The following is a 15156-nucleotide window of genomic DNA, read 5'->3' as shown; positions in this document are numbered from 1 at the left end:
ACAGTACTATCTCAATCTGGTCTCCATTACAACCACATTTATCTAGATTGCATCAGGTTGCCCTTCTACAAATCTCTCAAAGCTCCACTCATATGATAGCTACCACACAGTGGGCATTTTGCTGAATAGCTCCTCCGTAACAGGGCTGTCCCTTTAAATGACTCAGATTAAAACAGATGGACTTGTGTATATCAGAGTCCGACTCAGAGCATGTTACTCAAATTCAAAATAATCGACAGAGTTTCTGTAGATTAACTCTGTTCAAAGGACACATTTCCCTTTGTGTGAAAACCACACCGCTGTAGCCGTTCTGGAGAATGTGATTATGTGCAATCAATTCAGCTTAGATGTTTCCCGAAATTCACTTAATACACAGACATGCTGCTCAGTGGACAAAATCTATTAGTGTTTAGTCAATATGCAAATTCAGCAGAAGTGGAAATAAGCATATTGGTTTTGACAAAATGATAATGAGATGCAACTCAGCAAATGAGATGGAGGAATAGTTGAAAAAGCAGGGGGGCCAAAACAGAGGTGAGGTGGAAGGAAAACAGCAGGTATGGAGAGGAGAGAGAGAGAGAGAGAGAGAGAGAGAGAGAGAGAGAGAGAGAGAGAGAGAGAGAGATGCAAATCCCATGGCAACAGCAACCAGAAAACAAGTCTAAAATAGGGGGCAGTGTCCGCTATTACTATGGCAACAGGAGACAGGAGAAAAGCACATTCACTCAGCTTCGGGATTTGCTGAAAGGAGAAAAACAAAACGATATTCCTCACATACGTAATTGTAATTGACAGTAATTACCAGTAAATCAATTTGGTTCTGTCAGCTGTGTCTCACTAAATTAGCCATGGAAATAAGGACTCTCAAAATAACCGTCAACAACAAAGGGTGAATAATGTATCTTCCATCATTCACTAACTCAGTGTCATTTCATCGAACAATGTCCCATTTGATTCCCATATGAGCTGACAGCTATTGATTTGATTAAAAAAAAAAAAAAAAACATATTTGACATATTTGCAATAGAGCAATTGCAAAATAATAACACAAAAAGACTGCATGCCTATGACAACATGGATTCCTATTGTATCTTTTAAGTCCACTATTAAATGACATGCTTTATTTAGTTTTCTCAACAGTATAATCAGTCAGACTGACTTGATTACCACAAGCTGTTTGGTAATACTGTAACACAAATAGCTTTTCTCAGCTTCAAAAACTGCAGTATGAATATCCACGCCCGGTTTGTTTACCTGAAACATGTGCACAGTCTGCACTGCAGAAAAAAACAAAACAAAAGTGATGCTTTGCCTTGCCTACCACAGACCAATCACATTTCACATGTAGCCGAATCGAACCAATGACAGAGCGGCAGTCTGAGTACACGCAGCCAATCGCTCTGAGAATGGACCACTGATGCAATGGAGATGCAACAGACTTCTAACTGAACAACAAAGTGCGTTGTGAATCAACTAGACCCCTTTCAAAACAATACCATGGCACATAGTAAAGTACAGACTCGGAAATGTATTCGTGCGTATTTGAGAGCGGTGTTCACGTAAATCTGTTACGCCGTCGAGCTCAGAAACGGACGTAGTGCCCTTACTATTTCCCTGGTAGGCTACTGCCTCTACAGCAACACGGGTTATGGAGGAAAAAAAACAATGACAAGGTGTAACGCGCTCTATGGTAACGCGTTACACGCGATTACTTTTCGCATTACTACGGAGATGATATCTCTATAACAACAAGCGAGAACCACTTATTTGCTTTCCGCTTCGAAATGTCAACAGTTTCATTGAATAACTGACCCTGAATTAGTGTTTCTTCTCTGACTAAACAAACATTGAGCTTTTAAATATATTTCATTAGCTGTCAGCGGACTGTCGACTATATCCTACACTGTTTTCATTTATTTTTGCTAGCTTACATTGGTTGCCTTTCTATTAACTTTTTTTCGGTTATGTTTCCTTTTTAATTAGGCTACCGTTTTTTAATATTATTTTGAAAGCAATCCTCATGTTGTGGCTGTATTACAACAGTAATGTAAGAAACTAATCATTATATACTTAGGGGTGGTGGTACTTTTGAAACCAGCATTAAGGAACGAGTAAATGTAGCTAGGCTACTTTGATAACGGAGCCCGGCGGAGAGTTTGTGGGACGTCCTTCGATGAGACGCGGCGGGTGGGGGCGGAGGGATCTACGCTCGGCAGCACGGTTTGTCCTGGTGACGCAGTTGGTTGCTAGGTGTGAATGAACTGATGCTTTCTCACAATTAAGCAGCTCCTCAGTTTACAGGTCGACCACAAAGCAACAACTCGTACTTTTTGCGCTGCCCCGGATATTCCGAGCTCCAATATGGCTCTTTAAACTCGTGAAGTTGTTGGACCCGAAAATAAATCGTGCTTTGCTTTAGCAACGCACCCCAAAGTGCTACCTTGTTTCTGCAAGAATGGAGTAAGTCAAACTCTCTACTCGCTATCCATACAGCTGTGTCAAGTTTGTTTTTGTTTTGTATTGTATTTGTTGTATCTAGGTGTGTCACAAGTGATTACAGTTGCGGAGCGGTTGGTTCTTTGGCTGGTTTCTCTGCTTTATAATACAATTTCTTCTATTTTGAAATCCTCAATTATTTGCCTAAATATTTAATCTTCATTTAAGGTGTTCATTCTGGGTCTGTTTTGGATTGCTTTGATAACATTGTGCAGGGTTAATAGGCTATATCAGATAGCTGTGTTATGTGATGGTATGATATTTATGGTAAATGTATATGCATATGCTCCAGCCTGTTCTGTACAGTGGAGATAACACATTTCTCTCCCTTTCAGTTGCCTGCCTTGCCAGGTCTCAATTTAAATACAACATTTATTATCAACTAAACTGCTTAAGTGGTCAAACAGAGGTGATTAATTCAAAGGAACATGCGATTAGAAGCAGCTGATCTGCGTAAATCCGATTTAACGATCAGGGTGTCTCTCACTTAGAGAGTTACTCTCGTTCTTCTTGACAACAGTTGGGCTGTTAACAACGTCACTAGGTCCCACGTGTTTTGAGGTCTTCAAGTGCATTTTCCTTTTGAGGGAGTTCAAGGCTCAAAGGACCCAGCTACCACTTGTGTCTCACTTACTGTGTCAATTCTGAGGTTTGGTTTTTGAAATAACTTATATTTGATTCGATTTTAAATAGTTGATATTTTATATAAATGCCCCTTGTTTTGGAGAGTTAATTTTCTCATTGCTCAAGACCCCGTGATTCTTACATGTTGACTGCAGGTGATTTCTTCATTGTAACCCATCCGTCAACAGACTCAGTCATGTTGAGAAACTTGCTGAGGGCAGCAAGAGTGACATTCCTGATTCCTGGTCGAGTGAATAAGTTGCATCTTTTTAGCAGCATGTTTCTGATCCATGTTTCTGTTTACCCTCCAGGTTTCATTATGCTCACCCATCCCTGCTCTCTGTGGCCCATCTATCAGACCCTGCTTGCTCTCAGCATATGCTTGGACTTGGACTGAATCAAAGCACCAACAGACAATATGATGGCAACATCAGCTCCTGTTTGGAAGACTCTTCATGTCTGCCTGGCAGACCCCCTCGCTCTCTCTCACCCACAGGCTAACCACAGCCAATCACAGGGGTGCAGGGGGGAGGTGTCAGAGGAGAGTCAGCATTTAATTGGTGAGTTGCAGCGAGTACGCTTTTTTATATTTTTCCCCATTTCAGGTGGGCTCGGCACTGCAGCACATTCGTCCTTCTTGAACAGTAAGTAAAAAACTAGCTACGCCTAATACGTTGCTATGCTGCAACTATATTCTGAAAAAATCTTGTGTCGCATTTACTATTGTCGATCAGATTATGCCTTTGGAAAACTGCTACGTGCAATGCTGGGTGATTGATATGTTTATAGTGTTTGCATGAACGTTGTTATTTAGCGTTTAACAATTTTTTCCCTCTCCTCGATAGGTGATGGTCTCACTGACTGGATGACGGAAGAAGTGGATTTCTCCTCGTACCTCCCGAACCCTCCTTCCCCTCCCTCCTCCACCAATGCCTCCCTTCCCCCTTCACCCCTTCAGAATGATATCCAGGTGCCCTCTGACTTGGAGGTCATGACCTCTCTGCTGCAAGAGGAACTTGCCCAACTAGAGGATTACTTTCTGTCTGAACCACTGCCAGAGAAAGGGCCCAGGCTGGGAAAATGCGACAGGGGTCCACTGCCGGCGGGTCCTCAGCCATTTAGTCAGCTGCCATACGCATCATACTCTACATCCAACCAGTCAGAATCCAGTCCACTCCTTGTTACCCTGGCAACCGGAGAACTGGACCTGCTGAGTATTTGTGGCGGTCCCATTGGGCGATCCAAAATTCCAAGACACGCCCCGTACAGCTGCAGTCGCCCCACTGGGTGCGTTAGGAAAAGACTTCCTGATGGTGTGAGGTTCAGTGAAGGCTATGACAACAGTTTGTTGAGTTCCAAAGGAAGTAACTTAGGTAACTCAGCGGTGACCCTTACAGGTAACTATGACTGCGTAGAGGACGAGCAGCTGGTAGAGAAAAGCTACTCTCTGGGTAGTGCAGTCGAGGTCAGAAGATGTGCCGTTTTACCAAAAGACGAGAAAAATTGCTGTTTCAGTCAAAATGTCATAGGTGGTGCAAAGGTTGTTGGTGGTGGATTTGGCTTCGGCGCATCTCTTGATGTCCCGCACAAGAAAGAGGATCTGCTGATGTATAGCATGAGGGAGGTCAGCGGAGGCACTAGTAACAACCAAGTGCTGAATAGTATCAAAAGTAGTGTGGAGGTGACAAAAGCCACCGTTTCTTGGAAAACAGAGAGCAGTGAAGGTTTTTATCTTCCAGCAACACCACAGCCTGAGGCCTATCATAGCTTCTTAGGCAACATCAACGAACAGCTGAAATCAGAGAGTCAACATCATTCCAACAATCAGATAGGGCAACATGATTTACACTGTAATTTCCTGGAGGATCAGGGCCCAGAGTGTCTTTTAATGGCTAGGGAGAGTCTGAACTCGGAATCTTCAGGGCACAGACAAGCATGCAGGCTGAAGGAGCACTGTGCTATGAAATACGAAGAGGACCTCATTCCGGCTGAAGGTGGCGAGCGCAAACAGAAGAAAAGAGATCAGAACAAAACTGCCGCACACAGGTAAGTTTTAGCTTCTACTTGATGAAATAAAACGGTCAACGTGAATTCACGGGTAAAGAACTGCAATTAATCTTTGTTTTGCTTAATGCAGGTATCGGCAGCGAAAAAGGGCAGAGCTAGATTCTTTGGAGGAACAGTTGCATGGCCTTGAAGGGAGGAACCGGGAGCTCCGAGACAAGGCAGAGTCGGTAGAACGTGAAATCCAGTATGTCAAAGACCTGCTGATTGAAGTTTACAAGGCCCGCAGCCAAAGGCTCAAGCAGGACACCACAGCGTAATACCGAGCTCCTGCAAGTACCTTTTAAGAAGGTGTAACAGGGAAAATGTGGCGCTTTTTTGTGTCCTTAAGATTGTCCAGAATAGAATTTTTAGTTTTAGTTTTTTTTCATTGCGGGCGGGGTAAATGCATGCTTTGCTAATGTGAATTCTTTTTTACATTTTAAATCAACACTATCCAATGCTTCCATTGCTTTCGCACTCTAATCACTTGAGCCTGCACTGTGGCATTGCAATGCTTTAAATGACAATCATTTTTAATAGATCTCACACTGCGTGGATCTACTAATTGAAATACGGTTATCTCTGAATAAGTAATGTTATTCATTATGCAGGTCTAATATTTTTAACAGCCTTACATTGGAATTGATGTCAGCAATAGAACTACATGTGGTTTTTCTATTTTAAAGTTTTATTTACAATTACTGTACCACCCTTTTTGATAGTTGAATGGTCAAATATGTTGTTGGTGTCAACATGTGAAACTGCATCATTTCATTTTGAACACATCGTTCACACCAAATACATTTTTCTAGAATTATTTCTTGCCTCCCTTGAACAGCAAATGTTATTTCAATTGCTATGAATATTTTAAAATATTAGAATTGCACTTGAAGATGTATTGACTTTTACAACTGCAGAAAGAACGGCTGATGTACAGAAGAGCAAAAGACTTTTCGTCATCAACCTTAGCAAAAATGTCTCAAAACTGTAGTTACATTTTATTCCAATTTTTCAAAGCCTTTGATTGACTGCGGATTTGGGTGTTTTGAGCATGTAGTTTCTTTTTTTCCTTTTTCTTAATATCAAAAATATACATTTTCCCCTGCTTTGTTAGAAACATTTTGTCTACTGTATTTACAATCGCCCCCATTTGCATTACTTTAATGTAACAAACCACCCATTGTTTCCAGAATAACATCCAGATCATAGATTCTGTGACCAAAAGAGAACTAGTTTATCATTTATACTGTTTTGAAAGTGGAAACTAACATTTTGTTGTTTTTGTAACACTTTGTAAAATTTTCTTCTATTGCATATGGCAAATTAAACAATCTATTTTGCAGCTCAGGATATGCAATTTGTCCTCCTGTCCTACAAATGCCAGTGGATGATTCATGGCAGGAGACTTCTGTCCTTCATTTTACATGGTAAAGATTTCACTACTGAGGTTTTCCTGATGGAAAAAAAATAAATAAGGTTTTCCTTATGTACAAATATAGTGGAGTTTTAGCAGCCTCCTTTTGCATGTTTTTCCATGAACAAAGTAGAAAATGTAGGATTTCAGAAATAAGTTGGGGATTCTTTCTCTAAAGTGCGTGTTAAGGCAATAAGTTGTATAGGCCTCTGGCTGATCTGCACTAATTTGTAACAACTTTTGTATGTTCAGGGAGTGAAGTGTGTTAGCCTTTCCTTTGTAGAAAATTAACAGAAAAAAATCTCATTAGGTTATTTGTTAAGGCTTTTGCAGTGTTGGCATTGGCGTAAGAGGATACATTATTTTCCAATTTGATTTGCTGCTAAACAAATAACCACTGTTATTGTTAAACATGACCATACTGAGGATAGCTTTCTTTTCTATGCATATTCATTTTAAGACAATCTTGGATATTAACGCTGACTTATAGACATTCATTTGCAATGTTTTATTCAGTTTTTGGCAAGAAATCCATGTCACATCGTTTGACCTTCCTGCGGTGTACTATCAACTCCGATTGTTAAAACCAAAAATATGTGACAGCACATGATACCGCTTTGTAATTTCATGTTAATTTAATGCATATTTTCTTTGTGTGTCGTCGTTGTTTTTCCCTTTAAAAAAATAAAGTGTGTCATCAACTCAGTCCGTTGTGGTTTTTTCAGGTTTCCTCTCCGAGTTGGGGAATTGACTGAAAATGAATTAGCCTACCTGCACCGACTGTTTTAATAATCAAACACGCCGCTGTCAAATCCATCAAACAAATCGCGCCTTTTTTTATGTAATAAATCCTCGTTTTTAGGCAAAGCAAAGTTCAAACCTGCAGGGCCTGATGGACGCCGACAGCGCTCCTTTCTGATCAGAGCCCGCGGCCCACACAACTACTGAGAGGAATTATTATTAGCATTATTTAGCCGAGCGCTTCTTGTTTACGCTGCAAAATGAACAATTTAAGAAAAGGAATGAACAATTAACGTCCAACCCACCGAAGAATGCCTGTTTACGGTTTGCAAAAATACTGTTCGCAGTGGCCCGGCAGTTCATTAAATCAAGGCGATTTGATTTATATCAAAATGCATCAAAAAGCTTTCAAATCCGTACAACAGACGACACCTTCTACCTTTAAACGATCAATATCTATGACGTGCGCTACACCTGAACACAATCAAACTGTCTAAAAACTACAACCTGCGCTGCTGCGCAGCAGAAAAACACTTCCGATGCAAAAGTTTATTACCCCACCTATTTGTTGCTCTTATAACATGTCGTGATTATTATTGGGGAGTACGAAATGTAAAAAATAATAATGCCGATATAACAATCTGCCGAAGTCTGGAATTTGGATGAAAGTTGCATTATTTTTTTCTCATGGAATTTGAACTGGGGTCATTAAATGAAACGTAAGATAACAGTATCAAGAAAGTGTTTTATTTCAACACACAGCCACAGTTTTAGTTGTTTTGTGCCAACAAAGATATCCATTAAGAAAAGTTTCATTTGCACATTTAAATAAAAAAAGACACTTTAGAAAAATAATAAATGGGGTATGATTTAATTTGTGTACACCTCACACTGCTTAAGACAGAAGGGAGATGTATTGTAAAGTAAGAAAGAATTATTTACACTGGCATTTAAATCTCTGATCATTCCTACTGAACTGGACTCACTTACAGCTGGCTGATGAGCTGACCATAGTCACATTGTGGAGGTGCATGTTGTGAAGCCTGAAGAAGTTTCTTGCTGGCATCGAGGGATCTCAGGACCTTCAAATATATGCAAAGGTAAGTGATTAACTTGAAAACACTTGTATACATGTTTACAGTACATGCACAGAAGTAGGACAGGTATAACAAATTAAAGAATGTGCAATGAACTATGACCAGTAAACAAATATAAGCGTGGCTTGAAAACATTGGGGAAGTAGTGTGAATTGTTTTTTCTTCCATAAAGAAACTAAATGTAATCTTGCAGCTAATATGTTGTATATTTTGTATATATATATGTGTGTACAATTCCAAAAAAGTAATTCTAACCAAATTCTAAAAACAGAAACAGACATCTGCCGTCCTGTAACCTGTTCATTTTATTACCTGACGTATTGCGTCCTGCTCGCTGTACAGGCACAGGGTTGCTATGGCAGCTTGCCTCACTGCATTATGGGAATCCATGCATGCGGCTCTCAGAAGTAAGCTGGACATGTCTTCCTTCAACACCAAGGACACAGCGCCATCAACATTTACTAGGTTTCCCAGGGCTGCACAACAGTGCTGACGTGTTAGGGCATCAGGGTCAGTGATCAGAGGCGCCAGCATGGCCGCCGTCCTCCTGGCTTCCTCTATCCACCTGCGCCACTCCTTATCGTCCACTCCCTGTTCTACTATAGAGGCAAAATCTCCTGCACCATCACTTTGTGAACATGTGTGTTTATTTTGTTCCTTCCCTTTGTCCTGCCCTGTAGTGTCACTGCCCTTGCCATTGAACCTACCCATTTTAAAACCTGCCCCTGCCGCAATATATCCCAACCAGTTCCCGACTGCCCTACAAGCCATCCGCCGGACTGCCATGCAGGAATCATCAAGACAGTCTATCATGCTTTTGAAAATGTCAGGTTGCAGGGTGTGCAGTGTGGGAGGCCTGAATGGATACAAATTTCCCAAAAGTCTGCATGTGGCAGCCCTGACCTGGTCATTAGAGTGAGCCAGCGCCTGGTGCAGCGCTGATTCTTCTAGGTGAAGCTGAAGTCGGGCGGGCCAAGGGGAACAACGCGCTACTTGGGACAACAGAGTTAAGAGCTCCACGGCAGAATCCCACAGCACATCCAGCTGCAGCAAGTCAGAGAGCAGAGAGCTGGCAGTTCTACTTGGCAGAGTCTGGTGTTTGGAGGCAGTGAGCTGGCAGTTTTTGGGTGGCGCAAAAAAACCACCAGCAGCTTTTCCGAGGCGAGAAACAGAGCGCTCGGGGTCACACAGGAGCAAACGGCTGAGCAGGGAAAGAGGCAGCTCTAATAGCGGAGGAGGAAGAGTTTGAATTACCTGCCAAAGCACAAAAAATAAAATCATTCAGACAACTCGTCACAGATCAAACAGCCGTCACCAAACAACACAATGCTTTCACAAAAGTACAGAGAAATTAAGATGTACAGTAGTGTGTAGCTGAGCCTATTGCAAGAGTTATCCTGTGTTGCATCAGATAAATATGTTTGTCAGCTAGCTTTATTGGAGCATTGGAAGGCCCTCACCTGCAGGAGGCTTGCAATAATACCACAACTGTCATACAACTGTAAAATCGTGGACATGGTGTGGGAATGCAGGTCCAGAGCAAATGGAAAGCACAACAGGTGGCAGCTTAACACAGACAGGCTGTCGTGACTCAGATCCACCTCAAGTCTCCCAGGATTGCCTTCATCACAGAAATGAAGACTGTAGGGTACAAAAGATGTTATTGTTAGCTCCAGGTGTTGTAGCTGTGCTGCTCTAAGATTGGTGGTACAAATGAAACGGTACATTAAGTAAACGGAACACTAACCAGTCAGTGGCCAGCAGGTGAACAAGAGTGTATACACATTTTGATTCACGCTCAGACAACAGAGGAGTGCATGAGTATGGATCCTTGGTGAAGACAACCAGCGCAATAGACAGAAAGGAATGCAGCCCTGTTGTAAAAAGAAAAAGAGTAAACACAGACACTATAAGTATTTTCTTTTTAAATATGGTGGGCCTCATAAGACACATATATATTTACCATTTGCTGAACAGAAGTCCGTGCCTGGTGTTGTCCTTGCTAGCGAAGTGCCAATTGTTTTCCATAGATCCAGAAACATGACTGGATCTAAACTTGAAGATCCAGAGTCATTTTCATGCTGTTAAAAGAAAAAGAAGAGGCAAAGCTCAGAGGAAGACATTGCAGGTCTATCTCTGGTATCCATCTAGTCCAAATGTTTTAACACATTGCAGTTTATCGTCTGACCTCAGAGAGCGTGTGCAGGAGTAAAGAAAGGAGGCCATCCCAGAGTCCAAGGCCAGAAGGAAGAGACAGCTGGGGCTGACAAGGCACAGGAGACAATTGGATCACTTTAAAAACTGTGAAAGTATTGCCAAATTACTTCTCACAGATTCAGTACCTCATTTGAGTCCAAAAGCAGGTTTTTCAGCAAGGTGGTTAAATTGTCCATATCAACTTTGACATGAACATCGTGTTTTGTCAACAGAGACAAAACTGAGGCTGCCAGAGGCTAAAGAACAGATCACAAAATCAACTGTGTCAGACAACTGACAAGCTATATACTCCATAATGAATTACCAGTCACTCCACATAATAACTTCAGTGAGTACTTACTGCCAAAGGAATGAAGTTGGGTTGACTGAGAATTGTGATAAAAGGCTTGGTGAACTCTTCCAGTCTACAGTAAGAGAATAGATGATGAGCTGCAGTAGTTGAAAGACTGTGATGTACAATAGTTGTACTTGTATACATACATATACATTCAACAAATCAGCTTCAGTGAAGAAAAGGAATAATCAAACCTATGCTCTTCTTCCACCCAGTCACGGTGCTTCTCCCAGTAGATCATGAGCACAACGATCATTTCTCCAAGTGCTGGCACACTCCATGGTTGCTGAGCATGGGAGAACAAGTAGAACAAAAGTCAGAAATACGGTTGCAGGAATAGTGCATTGTTGAAATTGGTGCTACTCTTGAGCATTAACCTCGATGAAGTTTGAGTTTTCTACAGCATCATGGACTAGGTCAAAGAGGACATGGGGTAGCCCAAGTTCATGACCAATGTGGTACGACTTCTCGAGGTCAGAGGACAGAACCAGGTTGCGTAAGACCTTCAGAGGTAGGTGAATTCGCCACACTTCTTCAACAACGCCACCTGTTCGCTGACCAAACCAAAAGAAAAACAGACTAAATGCAAAACTTCCGAAGAAAAATCAATTTATGCTAGCTTTATTAAACATTTTACCTAAATACCTGAGCTTTAAATGCCAGAATCTTAAATTTAAGTTGAGGTATAATGGCACTGTAGTTTAATAGTTCTCTCTGCTGGCTGCTTGGATCAGATTCTTGGGCCAGTTTCTCCCAGTAATCCTCACTGTCAAAATCCTGAAAGGACAAGAAATTATTGATACTGTAGGACACATTTTAGATAGCAAACAGTTTTTTATTATCAGGATCGCAGATTTGCAACTGAAAGAAAATGTACACTCTATATTATGAAACAACATTTTCTTAATGGTGAATGTCTCTATTACTAGAAAAAGCAGCAGAAAAAAAATCACTGACCTCCACGTGCAGTGCTGTCTGACTGTCCTCATTGCATCTCTGCACTAGTCGCGGCCCAACCTCTACAGAGGGGAATTCCTGTTCATAGTCCCTGCTGATCTGACCCCTGCAAAGGAAATGTCCATAACTGTGAACACACACCTCAATCTGATTTGGTAGTATATTAGATCTTCATTCTGAACTTCCATAAACACCTGTGCTTTGATCTCACAAAGGCTTGATTCTTTGGGTTGAGGCTTTGATTGGCAGCTGTCATGACCGAGTGAACGGAGGTAACCGAGACATCACTGGAGGGGGGCTTGGCTCTAGGGGATGCTGCTGCCATCCCAGACTTGGCCCTTTCATTTCCCACTCCATCCTTCTTTTTCTGTTGATGTACATAGAACAGCATAAAACTCCTCCATGAATTTCCATGTGACTAATTTAAGAATTGAAAAATCCCTCTGTGACTCACTTTCCCATTGTCGCTGCCTACTGTTTTCACTCTGTTACCGTTGTCCGTCTGTTCCCTGACTTTTCGCAATAATCTGCTCTCTCCAGGAGTCTGTACCGTCTTTGCCGCCACTTGCTGAAGTTTCAGTGCCATCATGTCTGGGCTGGGTGTGACTGTCAGAGGGCTGTAAACGCATGTGTCTGACACCACTGTGCCAACACATCAACATGAGAATTAAACAGTTAAAATCAGACCTAAGAATACTCTAAAAAAAATAGACCAGCATAATGCATATTTGGATTTTTTTAAGCATCACCTAAAACACCATCAGCAACAAAGGGATGGTGCAGGAGGTCAGGCCATGACAACCGCTTCTGAGGGTCTTTGGTCAACAAACCCTTTAGGAAACTCTGTAAGGGAAATATATGATAAGCACTGTGAATAAGGTAATATATTCTGTGTCATACATAAAAAAAATCTCATCCATTGTCTCCCTTAAGCAGGCATGTACTGTAGCTATCACTGAGGATACCAGGGACATTTCCTCCGTATTTCTGGCTAAAATGTGAGGGCTTGTGTCCCCTGAAGTGCAGTTTACCTTATGTAGCTGACAGTGACACATCACTGACAAGAAAAACAAAAACAAAAATGTTACATTTGACTACTTTTAAGCCAAGAAAAATGAGGGAAACTCCAAATTATTTAAGAAATGTTTTTTGTGTGTCTGGTTAAAATTACCTGTACTGGGATGGGGGTGTAGAGGTGGTACTTGGACTCAAAACCTCAGTATTTCTAAAATTGTTTTTATAGTCCTGCCATTAAGCACAGCTCTGAGCCACCTGGCTAAAAATTTGAATGATACAGCTTTCATTTTTCACTGTTAATCAGCTTGCCCTTTTTGAAATCACATATTTACACAGTGCAGTTGTTGGCTTTGACCCAAACATGATACAGCACGAGCAGACCTAGTTGTACTGTACCGTGCAGGTGTTGCTCATAGTGTCTGGCCATTTGACTGGGTCTCTCACTATAAGCTGCACCAGGTGGAAGATGGAGTTAGTGTAGAACGGAGGGGCCCCCGTGTGGAGTTCATAAAGGATGCAGCCCAGAGACCAGAGATCAGCAGTGTGGTCATACGGCTTCTCCTCCACCAGCTCAGGAGACATGTACAGTGGTGTTCCCTTGATAGAAGTCAGCACCAAGGTGGAGACGCTCATGGCCCGAGCAAACCTACAGCAAGATTGCATCACATGTAATTTATCTTTGTGGAAATTATTAATACAGCTACTTTTTCTTTGAAACAATAATTAACATCTACCTACCCAAAGTCACACAGTTTAACCACCCCACTTTTTCCCAATAGAATATTTTGTGGTTTCATGTCACGGTGAAGAATGCGATGGGAGTGTAAATAATACAGAGCTGAGACCAGCTGGCAGGCGATCTCTTGGACCTTGGAAGAAGGGAAGAGTGAGCACATCTTGATCATGAGAAAAAAAGGATACATCTGATGTCTGGCATAACTCTGGCACTGTAAATTAATACCTGGCTCTCTGGTAAATTCCCATCATCCTCAATAATCTGGAACAACTGACCCTCTGCATACTCAGTTACAACCACAACCTGTTACAAAGATATAAGGGAGTATGGTCATGGGATTATGACGTGAAGATAATTAGTTTGGTACATCAAGGTTTAAATAAAACAACCTTTTGTCAACTAAGGTGCATTCTGTGTATTTTTAACAAAAGATTATAGTAAACATACCTCAGTGTCAGTCTCAAAGCTGTCAAAGAGTTGGACAATATTTGGATGTTGAAGACCCCTCATAATCTCAATCTCCCTTTTGAGACTCCGTAGCTCCTTTTCAGAACGACCCACCTTTGGCATGAACTTTAGAGCCACCACCTAATTGATACAGGTAACGTTACACAAAATGTTGAAACGGGGTGGCTAAACAAACCAGCCTCACAGCTATTAAACCATCAAAAGTGACTTACTTGGCCAGTAAATCTTTTCCTTCCCTTGTAAACTCGACCAAAGGAGCCCTCTCCAACCAGCTCCAAAACGTGATAAGAGTTCATGACGACGGTGAACAGATGCTAACGTAACGGACAGAACTGGTAAATAGTAGCTACGTTATCTACAAGCGTTTGTTTCATTCCTTACGTGCAAACACAGGATACGTGTATACTTGTATTTCAAACTTTTAACTTTACAAGTCACAAGTTCTAGCTAGCAGCCTAGTGTAGATGCTAATATTAACTTAGAGCGGCACAGTTTAGTTTTGTGTGCCACTACTTTTTGGATAGGGTGACAACCAAAATGATAAACGCTAGAGACGAAGTCAAACTGCCGTTTCACAAACGGAACAAAATACATTATGAAGTTAGACTTGCCGCACATATATACTCGGAATTCGTATGCGTGGCATTTTGTTAGCTTATTTTAACAACGAACAGTTATTTTAATCATTATTTTAAATTGTAATACAAAAGTCAAAACTGGCTCTTCTGTGGACAACACGCAAGCAGGGGTCCTTAGCCTAGCAACCACTTTTGCGTTCCTGACAACGGCCTGAGAAGGGACAACAAACCATGAAACAAACAAACCTAATACATCCATGAAACAAACTGCTAGCTGGAGAGTGGCCTCATCTGAAGACATAGATATAAATACAGTGTTTATAATATCTATGATCTGAAGAGACGAGGGCGTCACACCCCGGATGATCCACTAATTTTAACACAAAATACACGTACTACATTTGTTATGTCCCCAGTATTTCCCGTGCTCA

General features: G+C 41.5%; 2 protein-coding genes across 3 annotated transcripts; one reads left to right on the top strand and one right to left on the bottom strand.

Moving 5' to 3' along the window:
• Positions 1–1417: 1417 nt before the first annotated feature.
• Positions 1418–6301, top strand: atf5a (activating transcription factor 5a). The gene is made up of 4 exons (XM_028595539.1): positions 1418–2460; positions 3432–3680; positions 3966–5166; positions 5258–6301. Exons 2-4 carry the CDS (start codon positions 3539–3541, stop codon positions 5442–5444), a joined length of 1530 nt encoding a protein of 509 aa, XP_028451340.1. The 5' UTR covers positions 1418–2460; positions 3432–3538; the 3' UTR covers positions 5445–6301.
• A 1745-nt stretch (positions 6302–8046) lies between these two features.
• Positions 8047–14868, bottom strand: stk36 (serine/threonine kinase 36 (fused homolog, Drosophila)). 2 transcript variants are annotated; one of them, XM_028594851.1, is made up of 20 exons: positions 14360–14868; positions 14127–14267; positions 13905–13982; positions 13682–13812; positions 13340–13589; positions 12676–12769; positions 12381–12568; positions 12121–12293; positions 11927–12032; positions 11615–11746; positions 11347–11523; positions 11164–11255; positions 10976–11039; positions 10761–10871; positions 10607–10681; positions 10382–10499; positions 10166–10292; positions 9879–10059; positions 8731–9672; positions 8047–8403 (listed from the first exon to the last, which is right to left on the bottom strand). In XM_028594851.1, exons 1-20 carry the CDS (start codon positions 14441–14443, stop codon positions 8308–8310), a joined length of 3360 nt encoding a protein of 1119 aa, XP_028450652.1. In that variant the 5' UTR covers positions 14444–14868; the 3' UTR covers positions 8047–8307. The 2 variants fall into 2 exon arrangements, with proteins under 2 accessions (XP_028450652.1, XP_028450653.1); XM_028594852.1 differs by having other exon boundaries at positions 12685–12769.
• Positions 14869–15156: the final 288 nt, after the last annotated feature.

The sequence above is a fragment of the Perca flavescens genome, chromosome 13, assembly GCF_004354835.1.
Source record: "Perca flavescens isolate YP-PL-M2 chromosome 13, PFLA_1.0, whole genome shotgun sequence".
In the NCBI taxonomy this organism is placed as follows: domain Eukaryota; kingdom Metazoa; phylum Chordata; class Actinopteri; order Perciformes; family Percidae; genus Perca; species Perca flavescens.
This window is presented reverse-complemented; position numbering and strand designations above follow the sequence as displayed.